General features: G+C 43.9%; 1 protein-coding gene across 3 annotated transcripts in view; it reads right to left on the reverse strand.

Moving 5' to 3' along the window:
* Positions 1–15,935, reverse strand: part of KIAA0825 (KIAA0825 ortholog) — a 2,097,552-nt gene that overhangs the window by 908,922 nt on the left and 1,172,695 nt on the right. For all 3 annotated transcript variants that reach the window (XM_085632475.1, XM_085632476.1, XM_085632477.1), the window contains exon 15: positions 995–1,180. In XM_085632475.1, coding sequence (XP_085488601.1) covers positions 995–1,180 — 186 coding nt within the window. The remainder of the gene's footprint in view (positions 1–994; positions 1,181–15,935) is intronic.

Genomic DNA, 15,935 nt, shown 5'->3' on the forward strand with positions numbered 1-15,935 from the left:
CTTAGATGTTCTTCTTGGCCTCTACAGGACAAGGGCAATGGTACAAAAAATAAATGTTTGTACCGGTAGTTTATACTGACAGATCACGTCAGTTACGCCTCTACGTGTGTCCAACACATGAAGTGAAGCCACCTCTCCTTCACAGAGGCGGACTTTCCATCGTGCATGCCAGAAACTTCTATATGCACCAAAATAACTCACTGTTTCCTTGAATGAGTCCTTCGTATTCCGCTGTGAATACTCTTTCCTTTACACCGACGCAACCGTCAGCGTGTGACCAAAAAGTTGGTACGCAATTTACAACCACTTTTTGCTACCAGTATATTTGTATATATGGACCATGGTCCATAGTATTCTATATTTTGATGTTAGTGAAAAGCAAAACTCAATTTCCTCAGCATCCTCAAAATCCAGCAGGATGTCTTAACCACTGCTGTAATCTGGGCTCTGAAGGAAAGATGTGTGTCTATGAGCACCCCTAGATTCTTAGCAATCTTTGTAGGTGGAGGCAGAGAAGTGCAGCTTTAGGGTCAAATCCTAACCAGCCGGGTAGGGGTTTGGCACCACACAATAATACCTGTTTTCTCTAGGTTGCATTGGAGTAAATTGGTCTGAAGCCGCAACATTACTGCTCCTATGCATGTACTATATTTTGTCCTGACTTCTGATGTGTTATTGTCATAGGTCAGTAGAATCGGGTGTCATTTGCGTATGACACACCTGGATACTAAAAGATTCAATAAGGTAAGCCAGTGACAGGGTCACAAGTATGGTGTTAAAAATAACACTCAAAGCCCCATCATGTTATTTGAAAGTATGAAAAAGGGAGGTGGTGAATGTTATTGACATTTAACATATTAATTCATTTCAAAATAGACAATCAAAACAGTGATAGAATCACGTTCATCTATTATTATTCACTTTTGTGAAGATGGTGAAAAAGTGTCCTTGGCTTTCAATTACATATCAGGAATTATACCGACTATGTACATACCTGACATTTTGCTTAAGAGGCTCCACAGCTGATGTTCCTCAAAGCATCTTTCAAGAACAGTACAGAGGGACCTGGGCGATAAAGTGCAATAGGACAACACTCTGAAGATGGCTTCAGTCAAACTGGTCTCCTTACTGGGGCGGCTATTCGAGTTAGCGGAATCTTCATATTGAAGCTGCATCAATGCTTTAAAAAAAAGAACACAGGGAAAGTAATGAATGATGTTTCTAAAAAATAATAAACCATTTTACCATACCAACTAGATCTCATGCTTCATTTAAAATATTAATAATGTTGCACTGACCTTTTCTTTAAAGCTATTATGGCAGCAGGAGACATGCTTTTTTTGGGATAAAGTCATAGGCCTGATTCAATCAGCTCTAGGGCTTCACTAACGTTTGTGTGTGTAGGAGTAGGTTTCTATATGATGCAAACCCATTTGAAAGAAATAGGGAGCTATCCTATAGGGTATCAGATGGGTGGGCACGAGGACTAGTTTAAGATCAAGTAAATAGTTGTAAGAGAGAGAAAGGAGGATTGCGTATGATCCTGGCTCTTATCAATTCATTAGATGCTCCTTAAAGAGATGTATTGTTATCTCTGTCATGAACTGCAGGAGTGATGGGGCAAGAATGATGGGGTGTGTGTGTGTGTATATATTATGCTTTGTATGCGGGACAGCAGGCATTAAAGAATATGCAGATTGAAGTGGCACACTGTGTAAGTCTGTTAGGAGGGGTATGAGCTTGAATGGACAGCTGTTTGGAGGGCACGCACTATTTGTGCTAGAGGTGAAACTCCAGTGAACAACACATATCCGTCTTCCAGCTGGGAGGACCTACACTTTCATAGTACTTTTGAAATATGCTTCAGGGAGGTACGGTTTGAACTTGAGCAGGAGAGACAGTTAGTACCATCCTCTCCAGGATTTACTTTGAGTGAGTTTTGAAGCATAGATCCAAATCACTGAGAAAGCCAATGAATTTGGCATTTGGGCAGAGTTGCGGGTAGAATTCAGGTAGGCACTTGATATCCATGTTTAGGTAACATATATATATTTTTTTAATATGTTCTTTTATTATTTTTATCAAACATCATGCTTATATTGCCATTAAGAAAAGACCAATGCATAAAAGATGCTGCACTCGCTCCCATTTGGTTTTGTGCCCTCCCCAACAATTCAAGTGATATATTCTCTGGAGTGGTTTGGATGATGGAGAACTGAGATGGTCTGTGTCTTTGTGGAGACTATGAGGTATAGTTAACTATCAAATGAATACTAATTAGTCTTGATCAAATGGTTGGAAATGAGGACTCTAAGTGCTCCATCTACAGACGGAGGAGGACTCCAGCGGCAATGGACCATTGGGGGCATCTGTAGGTCGCTGCCAAATGATGGGAGCAGAATGAGTTTACCTGAACATACAGTAAGCAATCATGCAGATAGGAGACACAAAACAACACCATACAGTTTTGTTTAATACTATATGTAGTGAGAGGATGTGAATGAGGACTTGGTTACCAAAAGCGTTGAAAGCCTGCTGAGATATTGAGGGAGACCTGAAGGTAGGGCTTGCTCATATTTACAAGAAGAAGTTCATCTACAAATTTGAATCCTTGAAGGATTTGCAACAATAATGTTAGAAGCCTGACCAATAGTCATGTAAAAGGTGACTGGCATCTAGATGTTCTTAGTGGGGGATGGCAATGGTCTTTAGATTTTCCAAAACAAGAGTATACTAGTGATGGTTGATAGTGGAGTGGCTCACTGGAGCTGCATGTATAAACTGCAAGAGGATTTGCTCTTTCTTGAGGGAACTGGGAAGAAGGATTGTGCGAACAAGGCATTAATATTGTTTCTCTGAATGGCATCTCGATCATTTCCCCTGAAACGAGTTCATAGTGGTGCTCAGTCTACTCTTTGATCTACCTGATGCTTGTCAACATGCAAATCACCCCCTTCAACCTCTGCCATTACATTCCTGATTCAACAAGGAAGCTGTTTTTGACAAACTTTGTATCATATTCTGTTCATTGACCCTCTACCACCAAAATCAAATATTTTGCCCGGGGAAGACAGACCTTTGGTGAAATAGAAAAATACCCCAAAAAATGAACGTCTATAAAGCAACACATCAAATTCCCGTTCATCTTGAACTATGCAGGGATGTGGGTAATGGATGAATAAAGACACTAACATACATTCTAGGAAACCGGAAGAGACCTGACTTGCCAGAAGAAGCAATAGAAGTGTTCAACAATGTTAGATCAATTAACCCAGCCAGCATTCCATTTTATTAACTACACTTCCTTACTAGGTAAATATTAGAATATTTTATAGAGAGTCCTAGAAAAAAAGAGTTTTAAGTTGAAGCCAATTCACGAGACGAGGTAAAGCACTCAAAGAAAATGCAATATCCTCCTATATAGAAATAACATACTTGGTGAAATTAGGATAATATTTACGATAATAAATATACCATGAAATTAGTTCTGAATTTTATATTTTGCAGGTCATGAACGAACATGCGAACATTTAAGTGTGAACTTTAATTGTACGTTTGAATATCTTTTGAATGACAATTGTAAAAATAATGTTAAATGGAGTTTCCTATGGGATGGCAGTGGGACCAGTTCTGTGTGAATGACCTGGAGGACATAATCAATAATTTTACTGTAGATTTTGCCATTGAAAAAAATGAAGTATTCGCAGACATTACAGAGTGATCTGGCGAGAAAAATGAGAGAACCTGGAGCAAACAGTATGTGATGCAGAGTAGAATAGCTGAGTAGTGTAGCACAAAGTACAGCTGTTTATCTATTCATCACCTTTACTAAATCACACACCAAATCATCTATTGACACTCACAGCAGGCAACTCCACATTTACTTCCGTAAAAGAGTGATCTGACAGCAAAAGAGTTTGAAGGGGGTTTCTGGGAGCACAACAAAGATGTGGCACTGATTTTCATATTGTATCTCCTTACAGATTCGGGAATCATCTGCAAAAATAACTCACCAGACCACGGAACTCAGAAAGGATGTTATGGTATGCTGGTGGTATGCGTCCTTAGATTTCTGAATAAGTCTCTGACTTCCTGACTCCTTTTAAGAATTTTCCACCATTAGCAAGGTCCAAGAAAATGTAAAATTGAAGCATAGGCTGTTCTACTATGGCCCCACTTTGGACTTTGTTGGAAGAAGGAGTTTTACACCTCCTGTCATGGACGCATATACAGCACAAAGTCAAGGTTTCACAAATGCTATAACTTGAGAGGAGGGGAGGGGAGCTGTGAGACTTGCATGATGATGGATGTAACCTGAATGAAATGGACACTAGCTCACCCACTTTTACATTGAGATCTTTCGGCCAACAATGAGTGGAGTTCGGGGGGTGTGGCCAGCAGCATGGCTGACTAGACGTGTCCGACCGGAGCTCCGATGGCCGAGCGCTGATCCTGATCTAACCCTTGGCTCATTTCTATGATGCTGCGTCCCAACACCACGGACCGAGTGCCAGACGACAGTGTCCAAAGTGAAGACCCGGCCGCGGACAAAATGGCGGCGGTCTGAGCCCCGGGTGGCAATTAAGGTGTACTTAGAGAGCTCACGGGGTGGCGGCAGACTGCCCTCAAATCGAGCGGAACCCCTATGTGCAGAAGACGAGGAGGTGGTGCCGCTGCCAGCCGGAGTGCCCAACCGCAGAACTGACGACATCGACAGCGGCTTATCCCTGGACGCCCGGGGAGCTGACTACAACGCCGAAGAAATTTTGCCTGGGAACCCTCAGGCTCCTTCGAGGGGACTGCCAGTGACGATCCGGAGCCGGCAATGCGCTCCTGCACCGCCGGCTGCCCTTGAGGCAATAAATCGACCGGCCACGAGACATGGGGCTGGTTGCACCATGCCGCGAACCGCTAGGGTGGTGGAGCCCGGAACTGTGAGTAGACGAGAGACAGCATAAGGTACGGGTGGAGTCGCAGAGCAAATCAGCTGCACGACTGACCGTGCCACAGCGGTGAGGTCCCACCACGAGTGGCACTTGGTGGGGCCTGGCGCAGTGCCCTCTGGACACCTAACGCAGCACCCAGTGAGTAGGTGAGAAGTGCTGGGAGATCAGGCAGGTGAGCATAAGGACTCTACTCAAATCTGGAACAGTGCAGAGTGTGGCGCAGGAGTCTCACGGGGCGCTTAATGCAGTGGGGGACATACTGAGACGCTCAGAAGGAGCGCCGCCAGGGCCTAAAGTGAGACACTTGAGTGAGGCGGAAAGGGAGCAATATATGATCCGATCAGTACACATAAAGACTGTGGAAACACTGGGGAACGTGCGTGGTGTGGAGCAAAGAAGACACTGACGGGCTCACACTGGGCAGAAGAGCACGGGAAAATCCTGTCGGTGGAAGAATATTGAGGTGACCGGTACGGTGGGAGATGCGCTGGAACGAACGGCCGGTGCATTGCATGGGCGAAGCAAACGACACCCCGTGGGACAGAGAAGGAGCTGTATGCACTCCTATAGTTGGTCATCAAGATGTAGCCCTAATACAGGCCACTGCAGCGAGGGGAAGGCATTAATCACAGTGGGGCAGCGGTATACAGAGCGTCACGAGGTGACTAGAACAAAACTCTCCCTGGAATCAAGTGTATAGGAGGGTCTTGTGACCCACCCTGAGGGGAACGGCTAATAGGGATCATCGGCACTGAATTGGCCACACGGCGAAGGAGTCGTGAGAAGTAAACAGCATATAGAGGCGGGAACCCCGGGGTCCTCCTGCTACTGTTTCCCAGCTGCCCACTAGAGCGACGGCTGCAGATGGTGCGGGACAAAGGCCTCAAACCACAGAGGCAGGGGAAAATGGACAAATCTGCCAAACCGATACATGCACCAGACTCCCCTGCAGCTGGCATGGCGGATCCCCCCCGATAACAAGGTTATCCTTCAGGCCATCCAGTCTTCCAGAGAGGTGCTTGAAGGCAAAATTAAAATTGATTTTAACTTGCTCAGCCAGGACCAGTGGAACATCTCTGAAAAAGTCACACAAGCGGAACACAGTATCTCGGAAGTCGAGGACACCACCCATACGCTGCTGGGCAAGGTCACGGCCCTGATGGCTGCCATGAAGGATGTCCTCTGGAGAGTCGATGATGCAGAAAACCGAGCTCGGGAAAACAATCTTCGCTTTCTTGGCTTTCCAGAGGCCATTGAAGTGGCAGATGCTGGTGCATACTTGTGCAAGTGGCTGTTGGACTCATTCCCTGATGCCCACTTCTCAACGTGCTTTATTATAGAGAGAGCACACAGAATACCAGGGACCAGACCCACGACGGGAGCACCTCCACAACCATTGATTGCGAGCTTCCTTAATTACCAAGACAGAGACGTCATTCTTAGGGCATTCCAGCAAAAGGGAGAAGTCTGGATGGACAACGCGAAGATCGTGGTATTCCCAGACTACTCCGGGGAGGTACAGAAGCAGCGCAAAACATTTGACTCTGTGAAAGACAAACTGCGGCAGCTGCAAATCACGTACATGTTCCTCTTTCCCGCCAAACTTAAGGCTTCACAACATTGCACTGCAGGGAAACATTCCTTTCATCCCTGATGACAATTATCAGTGTAAAACCAGGGTGATATTAGTTTCATTCATCAGGAAGGAAATTGACAATGATGAGGATGATGGCACTGGCGCTGTGCGTGAACTCAGTTAAAACACCTTTGCCTGATGGTAAGTGCCAGTAAAAAATAAAAATCAATTTCCTGTGCACATATCTTCTTTTATAAATTATTATATCAATCCTCTAAATATAATTCAGATTTGTTAATTATATTTAAAGTGTTGTTAAATTTTGAAAGTGCTTTGAATATGCTTTAGTATATTGGCCAAATAATTATGAGCATGCTAAATGACAATTTGTGTGTCAAAGTCTTCAACTTAGACTTGATAGTGTCCGCTTTAGCATATCTAGTGACATTCAGCATAGTTTATGGCTGCATCTGAGAATGTCTGTGTAAAATATGAAAAAAGCCCAATGTGTGGCTGGAGATTACTATGTGTGTTTGTAATGTACTTGGAAGATCAGGTGGCAACACATTGTAACAATAGGTGGAATTATTATTTTCCTTGCTTTGTAAAAGCCTCATTTTCTTTGTCATTATTGCTCATACGACTTTTTTAATTTTAGGTGTACTTCTAAATGTTGAGTCTTCTCTGTGTGGTTTGTATCTAGACAGGTATTTGTACACGTTATTGAACTGCCCTTTTCCCTTGCTGAGCTTTTGGATGTATAACACTTTTATAATAAATGCAAATCTGACAAACCACTATATATGTATTTGAATACACTTAGATTATTTGAATTAAAATGTGTTATGAAGAAATGTCTATTGTGGGTGTATTCCAATGACTAGCAAATATGTTTCATATTAAGAGGAGTATGTACGTTTTGATGACACAACAATGTTAAAAAAATCATTTATGAAAAAAAGTTTCTTACAATCATTATTTTTATTCATTATTTCATTGACGAATAATGTAAAACTAAATCATAAATTCCAGAGCTGATGAAAATAAGTTAACTTGTATGATGGATGAGGGTTTAACAATGGAACAACAGTTGCTTAGAGTGCTTTTCCAGACAACAGTCAATGAGCAGACTGAAAATGTGTGGACATAAGTAGGATAAGGTGAGAAGTGAAGATGCTCCAATTAGGACATCACTTCTTGTGTTTCTTGGTGTTAGGTTCTTGTTTGTTGCCCTCAACTTGGTCAGATGAAGAATACCCTCTTAATGGCCACTGAAGAGGTCTGAGTGTAAAAAAGGGGGTAGAGGAAAAGCGTTCCAGGGGCAACAGTGTCCAGCTATAGATGCTTCTAGGACCAAGCTGGCGGCAGATGGTGCTTGAATACAGAAAAGTGCGGGCACTTAGGGTACACTATGAGGTTATTCAGGCCCTGTCGATCCTCCTGTCGCATTGCTGCACTCATCATGTCTCTCCTGATGGTTTTGACACTGGTTACCAAACCCTGATCCACCCTCCCCACAACAGATCCTGTACCACCCCTTTCCAAACCACCTTGTAACCTTGAGTGGAGCAGTTATGGCTGTGGTTGTGACAGACATTAGGCCGGTAGTGGCCATAGTTTTTGGGGAATGGAGCCAAAGGAGGATTGTAGGGGTAATGATGTATGGAGAGGACAAGATTCTACTGGATGTAGTAGATCCTATGTCTTCAGGGAGAGGCATAGGGCACTGGCCACACAAATCTGTTGGGCAGTCTTGTCTTGAAGATCATGCTCAGCGGCAGGCATACTGCTCCCACTGAAGGCTTGTGATCTTCCTTTCTCAGGGAGAGTGGCCAATGCAGTTGAGACTGAGGACTCAGATCATGCTGCTGTGCCTGCTATAAAAAATAATTGTTTTTATTTTACTACAATGATAATTGATATCAATTTTTACAAAATTATTTACTCTTGAACATTTGGCCTTTATTCATGCTCATAATATCTAAATGGTCATCAATGTTTTGTAACACTACTGATCAAATTAAGGGACTATATTTTAAAAATTTCATATTAAAACAAAAAATAAGAAGGACTGATACAGAGTAAAGTGAAGTTATTTGGGGTTTCACAATTCTGGGCTGGCCTAGTCTGTGAACTGTTAAACCTAGGGTTGTTTGGCAGTCCTGTCCTAGGGTCCATCGTAACATACCTTAGCAACACTGTGTGAAGTCGAGTCCCTAATAAACTTGGATGTCAATATCAGCAATGTTGAACATCCTAGCCTTTTTATGGAATTTAGTGAAGAAACACTACAAAAAGAGGTTGATACGTTTCTGCTAGATTTTCTACCCTCAAATGAGATCCCTCATTTGTTTTTTAGAAGAACCCTCACCCATTTCATCATTGGAAAACCACAACCCCTTTTGTACCCATGTATGTACATGGTGGCGCTAAAGTAAAAACTCAGAAATACTTAGGAATCAGGTGCAAAATTAAAACTGCCTAGCAGTGATAACCAATCAGTTTTATTTCTCCTGGGGTTCCTTCTGGGAAGATAAAAAACTAATTAAAATGGTCAAAGGGTCTTTATTACCCTAACATGTGTTGTCAACATGTTTCGGCTGTAACTTTACAGTTTTCAAGGGAGCCTTCATCAGGAAAAAAGATCCCTATTACAGCCACGTGATTGCATCAGAAGGAGTTGTCCATGTTAGTATGGTCAAATAACACCTCCCCTGTAAAAATGATTAATACTTGTCTTTGTACTAGGGTACTTGGAGTTTTTCTCTAGGCATAAAAATGATATATATTACTTCTATGTTCTGTCACACACACTTTGACTTTCTGGTAGTCATTCTGACAAAGCGCAGCCAGCACGGGCATGTAATCAGATCTATGATGCTCTCTGAATTGCATGTGGTGTGTTTTTTTAAAGTCCTATTATATCTGAGATACCGGTCCACTGTTTGCATGGCTTTTGTGAGATGACTGAGAGTATAATTCCAGCATTTGTAGTGTCTTTCTATCAGTGGCAGACCCCACAGTGTTGATTCCAGTGAGTTCTTTGTCACTTGGGGTCTTGTATGACCCAGCATATCTCTAATAACTGCACTTTCTTTAAAGGAAAACATTCGTTTTTCCAAGGTTAATTTGTGGAACTAAGAATGCACCAGTGCTTGTTAATAACTTTCTTTGTAGCAGTGGATGCTGTACAATATATCGTGATGCATATTCGTTTTTCATCACTGAGCTAGATATGGGTTTTTAAAAGTGTATCCCTGTGGTTATTCTTAGCACGTTTGTATGCTTTTTTCACTACCTTGTTTGGATAATCCCATATTCTCAATTTCTTACACAGTCACTCCAATTCTTTGTTCTAGTCCTAAATTGAGGTATAATTTCTGCAAGATGCAGAACCAGACCTAAAGACAGATCCGGTGTGTGGATGAAAACTTCTGTATAGGAGAAGGCTGTTCTTATCAGTCGGTTTATGATAATCTGTCATTTTGAGTTTACCGTCACAATCCCAGATCAGTAGGACAAAGAATGTTAATGAGCTGTTTGACACCTTGGAGCCAAACCATAAAAAGTGACTGCAAGAGTTAAGCCGCTCCATAAAGCTGGTGATAAGATTTTGTAGCTCCATGCCAAGTCATGAGCAAACACCAATGTACCTCTGACCCTGTCTCTGTATGAGTTATTAATGGAATACATTAAATTGGATTCAAAATGGTGTACAAACAGGCTGGCCAGACGGGGGGGCAAAAGTACTAACCACTGATATTCCATGGGTCTGTAGGTTTTTGGTCTGCTGAGACTCAAAGAAGTTATTTGTGAGTGCTAGGCAGGCTAGCTCTAAGATCAAGTGTTTAGGTGTCCTATACTTTCACTAACTCTTGTAACATATATCCGCTATTACTGTAAGTGTCTCCTCCTGGGGAATACTAGTGTACAGAGACTGCAGGCCTGATTCACAATGGATCTCAATGCTCCTGGGGAGGCCTCATAGTCGTGGGGGAGACTAGTTACTCGGTGTGGAATCTCCACAATGAGAATTCTCATAGCGGAGATTTTTCAAGACTCCCCAACGACTGCGGGGCCCTTTGTGAATCAAGCCCTCAATATCTAGACCCACCAGGATCTCGTTGTTATGGTCATGGGAAAAATTATTTCTAATGTGCAAGACCTTTTTAGTGTTCTTAAGGAAGGAGTGCATTTTTTCTACCAACGGTCTCAAGAAAAAAGAATTGCAATAGGTGTCTTAAAATCGAACATATACCAGAGACAATAGGGCATCGCGGTGGTGGGCTGTGCCCTTATGGATTTTTGGGATGGTGTAAAAATAAGAGGTCCTTGGATTATTGATGCAAAGGAACGTACCCTCAATTCTTAATAACCATTACCTTTCTACTGCTTCTTCAATCAATCCTTTGATTTCTGAAGTACTTGTGTCAAGTCACTTTTCAGCATTCAGTAATTCCTTCTATCAGATAACAAATGGAGGCATTCTGTGGTATAACCTTGGTTTGAAGGGTAATTACCCCCCCCCCCCCCACACCTACTGTTTTGTTAATCAGATAGGGGTAACACCTCAATGACTAAATGGCCTGCTTTTCCTACCTACTCAGGTTTTGGATGTTATTGAATGTGCTATTATCCAGGCATTCTATGTCATGAATGATAGTCTTTTCTAAAGCAAAAACCTTTGCCTGTAACTGTGAGCCAGGGGTGTGTGAAAGTGGATTTTTGGTCTTAAACCAGTTTCCCTTCCTCATTTCCTCCTGCATTTTGCTCAGCAAAGATTATTTTGAGTTTTATCTTTCAGAACAAAATGGCCAGTTTACATCTAAGAGTGTCTAGGGTGTGAGTGGGGACAAATCCTATCCCTTTATTTTTAGACCTTGGTTTTATGGTAGGTCAAAACTACATCAGTAAGAATCATCACTAGATTGTTTTGTTGCTCATTCTGAGAAGGATCCCTCTTATCATTCTACGGGTGACCCTCTGATTCAGGTCCTCTCATTGCACCTTTTGCCCTATCTGTCTCTCCACCCTCCCTTCCCTAGTCCCTGTCCTAAAAAGGACATGGGTTTGTTTGGTAATTGAGGGGATGTGTATGTGGGAACATGGGTCACTCAAAATTGTAGCCATAATGTGCTAGTGGTGAGTTTGACAATACTAGCACGGACAACTCCTTCTGAAATAAGCACATTGATGCAATATGAAACTTTAGTCCTGACAAAGGCCATCAATCCGCTGGTAACATTACAGCGAAAACATGTTGACAATACTTGGATGGAAGGGTAATAATGCCCCTTTGACCATCTTAATTTGTTTTTAATTTTGCCAGAAGGAATCCCAGAATAAATCAAACTGATTGGGTATCACTTCAGGATAGTTTTCATTTTGCACCCGAGCCTCAAGTATATCTGAGTTTCAACTTTAGCTCCACCATGTACACAAATGGGTACAGAAGGTGTTGTAGCTGCCCAATGATGAAGCATGCCACTATAAGGGGGTGGGGGCTAATCTAAAAATGAAGGAGAGATCCTATTTAGGGTAGAAAACCAAGCTAAAAATGCATCAAACTCTTTATATTGTGTGACTATGATAGGGAGGCTGGTCGATGGTCTCTTTCCTCTATCCTCTTGGTTGTGGTAGATAGTTAGTGAGGACATACAGGGCACTGAACAGTGAAGGTATAGTCTATTTAAAAAAATTGAGATTCATGATTCCTTTTGATTTGTAGGACAATTAACAGTGTTATATTATACATTTTTCAATTTGTACCAAACGTTATATACATTCCAGTTTGGCAATAGGCAAGTGTGATTCAAAGACATCAACATTAGATCATTCCTTCTAACTTCCCCAACACACTTTTGTACAGGTAGGTATTTTAGCTAGATACATAGTGGTGGCCCCTCAGTTCTTACATACTATTTATGACAGTATGTTTCCAACAGACTGACAAAGAATCGCAATGCATCATGTGTCAAAGGAGTCCTATCCCCTGACAATCTGTTGTTATCAGAGGTATGTTGTGCCACCGTTAAGTGAGACAGCTAAATCACTGTGGTCTGCAGATACAGACTACGATGCAGTGTTACTGACTGACATATATAGATCACTGTATTTCTACTAGAACGTGAATGATCTCACAGATGCATGTTTGTGTTTTTTAAATAAAAATGAGTAGACTTTGCACTTTTCAAGGTTCGACCTACTCAGTGTTATGTGTGTGGTGATAATAAGTGTCAAAATAGAACGTTAGCAAGCAAAATGAGTCAACTTCGATATGACTCAACATTTCCATTCTGTAGCTTTTACATATCATTACCATGAGAATTGGCTCAATAATAAAAATACCAATACAAATAAACACCCAGAATGCAATGGTATGCTAATTCCCAAACCAAGGGGTCTATTAGGATGGCGGATGGAAAATCACCCCGACCGTCATGGTAGCGGGAAAAGACCGCGCGCCAGGACCGCGGCATAACCGCCGGTCCAATTAGTATGTTCCGCAGTCGAAATCAGACCGCGGCGGTACGATCGCGGTCTTTAACATTGTTGCGGTTGCTGCTGCCAGCAGCACCGCCGCGATGTCAAAAGGAGCATGTCCTGCAAATCCCTGCACTGCGTGGCAGGCACTGCACAGTGCCTGCCACCTGGTACAGGGACAGATCCCCAGTGCACCCACACACCCCCAACACATTGGGGGCCCGCAATCGGCCCCCGGAGACATTCTCTGCATGACTCTCCATGGAGGTTCCACCACAGCGGAAAGGCTGGCTACTGCCGGCATCGTAATCATGCCGGCGGAGCCTGGCCCTGCACTGGCCCCATTTTAGCAGCCCAGCTCCTCCCGCCAGGCATGCCTGCGGACTGCTACCGGCGGAAAAGTGGCAGGCGGAATTTCTCACCACCGCGGTCATCACCGCTATGCTAATGTGACCGGTACTTTTCCGGGTTGCGATCGCGGACCGATGTCCGCCGCCCGGCGGTGGCCATCCTAATAGACCCCCCGGACTGGAAAAATATTAGTTCTGGTGACATAGGTTCATCTGTTTCGACTCGTACTACCACAAATTATTCCTTTTATATGGTATTAGGTCAGGCAGGTAGTATTATTTGAATATTATAAGAGTGGGTACAGCTTGCAATGTTACTTGATACATGTAGTGTATACATGCAGAAGTGATTTGTTGTCCACATATAAAGTGACACCTAATTGATTTTGTTTCCTTTAAGAGTTGTGTTAAGGAGAATGTTGTGCCAGAGAGAGTAAATGGTATATTACTGATACCCAGGCAATGTAGTAAGATATAAGAGACATCAGGTAGACAACCTTTGTGAATAGGTTGTCATTAGTGTACATATTTTTTATCAGGGATCAGGAGTATCAGTGAGGAAAGGGTGAATTAATTATTGTGTGAACAGTAGAGTTGGTATATACCAGTCTCCACTCTCCCTGCAATTCCCATGCCTTCAGTGTGGAATATGGACAACAACTTTTCCTCCCAGGGCTTCAGATTGAGGGGCCTGGGATATCCACCACCAAATGGCAAGCCTCTTGGTGTGCCCTGGAAGTGAGGGTATGGACTCTTCCCTAGAGGTCATTCCACCACTTGCAGATATCCTCCTCTGGCTCAAGGTCTTATGCAGTTTTGTCTTCAAAGTTTATAGACTTGTACACTGTCAGTTACACTGTCTGCCACTGTTGTACTCTATCATGAGGGTCCCTCCACACCAATCTGATGGCAGTCAAGTAAAAATATGGCAGATGTCTGCCATATCAACACTGACAGAACGTTGCCCATCAGCGGTGGATGGAGGACTAATGATGGAGGGCTGAAGGGACAGCCAATAAACCATACTTCATCATGATGGATTGCAGTCCGGCAGGCCAAGCCCTATATTTGGAGGACAGATAACCCCTGCACTGATGGAATGGATACGGTTTGGCATGATTGAGGAACCACAGCCCATCCACCACACTCTATATCAGCCCCATAGTTAGGAAGTGATCAAGGTTGCATAGGATGGCAATCTGATTTAATAGCAATGGGGTGGCCCATAATATGCCATTCTTCAGTCAGTATGGTAATAGAAAAGTCACTTTTGCTGTGCCATTAGAATGCTGTTGAGTCAGATAAAAAATGAAGTGTAGTTGACAATGCATCAGAAACTCTGAATGCAAGAGGATACCCTTATTTTTCATTTCTGAGGCTAGAGTCATAACACTGTTTTGAGTCTCAATCCCAATTGGAATGAAAGGGGGCATTGGACCAGTGAGGTTGTGGATGAGCCAGCTCCAGTTATAGGGAGTACTTGATTCATACAATTCTAAAGGAAGGTTTTTTCTTGCCAAGCAATATCTAAATTCCCCTGAATCCTTTCCATAATCCGTTCCAAGGCTTGCATAGGATTGTCATCAGAATTCAGAGTGGCAAAAAAAAAAAAGGTATGGCAAGCTGTCAGTTTTTTTAACACAAAACCATGAAACCTATCGAGTATTCTCACCCTTCCCGAGTCTCTAACCCCGATAGAAGAGGGAACGAGTACCAATACAAGAAACCCGGGGAAAATGGGGGCTGTAGAGGAGAGAGAAAGACAGTGCTCTATGATGATGATATGGATGCAGCCATCTCTCTCGCACAGGCAAGACATCAGAGCAATGGTACGCAGGTCTTCAAAGTAAAGTAGATATAATTGATTACTAACAGACTAGTGACATTGGATGGAATAGCAATTAGGCAACTGGGATACTGCTTACCAGGCTCCAAAGGAACCAGGCTGTTGACAAACATCCAAAATACCAAAGCCTTACAAACGTTCACAGAAATGTTGGAGACCAGGGGGGCGGAGCTTGCCGGCGGCCATGGTGGACGTGTGAGCACAGAGCTCCCCGTACTAGCCCTAAAACGATCCGTTAAATTATCCTTCACAGCAGAGCTGGTGAGTGAACTGGCGGGGGGGTTCCCTCCTACACCAGGCTGCCCCACCTGAGATATCCAGCGGCGGCCGGCGGAGCCCGGAGGGACGACAACTGCGAGCGGCGTGTCGACTGGCGGACTGGGCCGTAGTCCCCGAGCTGTCCTGCGGCTCTCCCCGGCGTGCGTCGCTCGACGGACTTGGAGGGGACGGACCCGGTCGCTCGGCTGCGGGGCAGAGAGACGGCGGAGCCGAGGTGCTGACTGCTCCGGAGGGGGCGACGGACACGTGCGGACCTGTAGGAGGTGAGGAGAGGGTGGCGCGGGATCTACCCCCCCCTCCGGCTGGATCGCGCCTCGGGCCCCTCGACAGCGGCAGTTTGAAGTGCGTGGAGCCCCCGGTGCCTCTGTGGATCCCGACTGGCGGCGCGCTGCCCGCGGGGGGGGGGGCTCGCCCGGAGGCTCCCTCTGTACCGGGGTGACCGGAGGAACACTTGA

Source organism: Triturus cristatus, chromosome 2_1 (assembly GCF_964204655.1).
Source record: "Triturus cristatus chromosome 2_1, aTriCri1.1, whole genome shotgun sequence".
NCBI classification, from domain to species: Eukaryota; Metazoa; Chordata; class Amphibia; order Caudata; family Salamandridae; genus Triturus; species Triturus cristatus.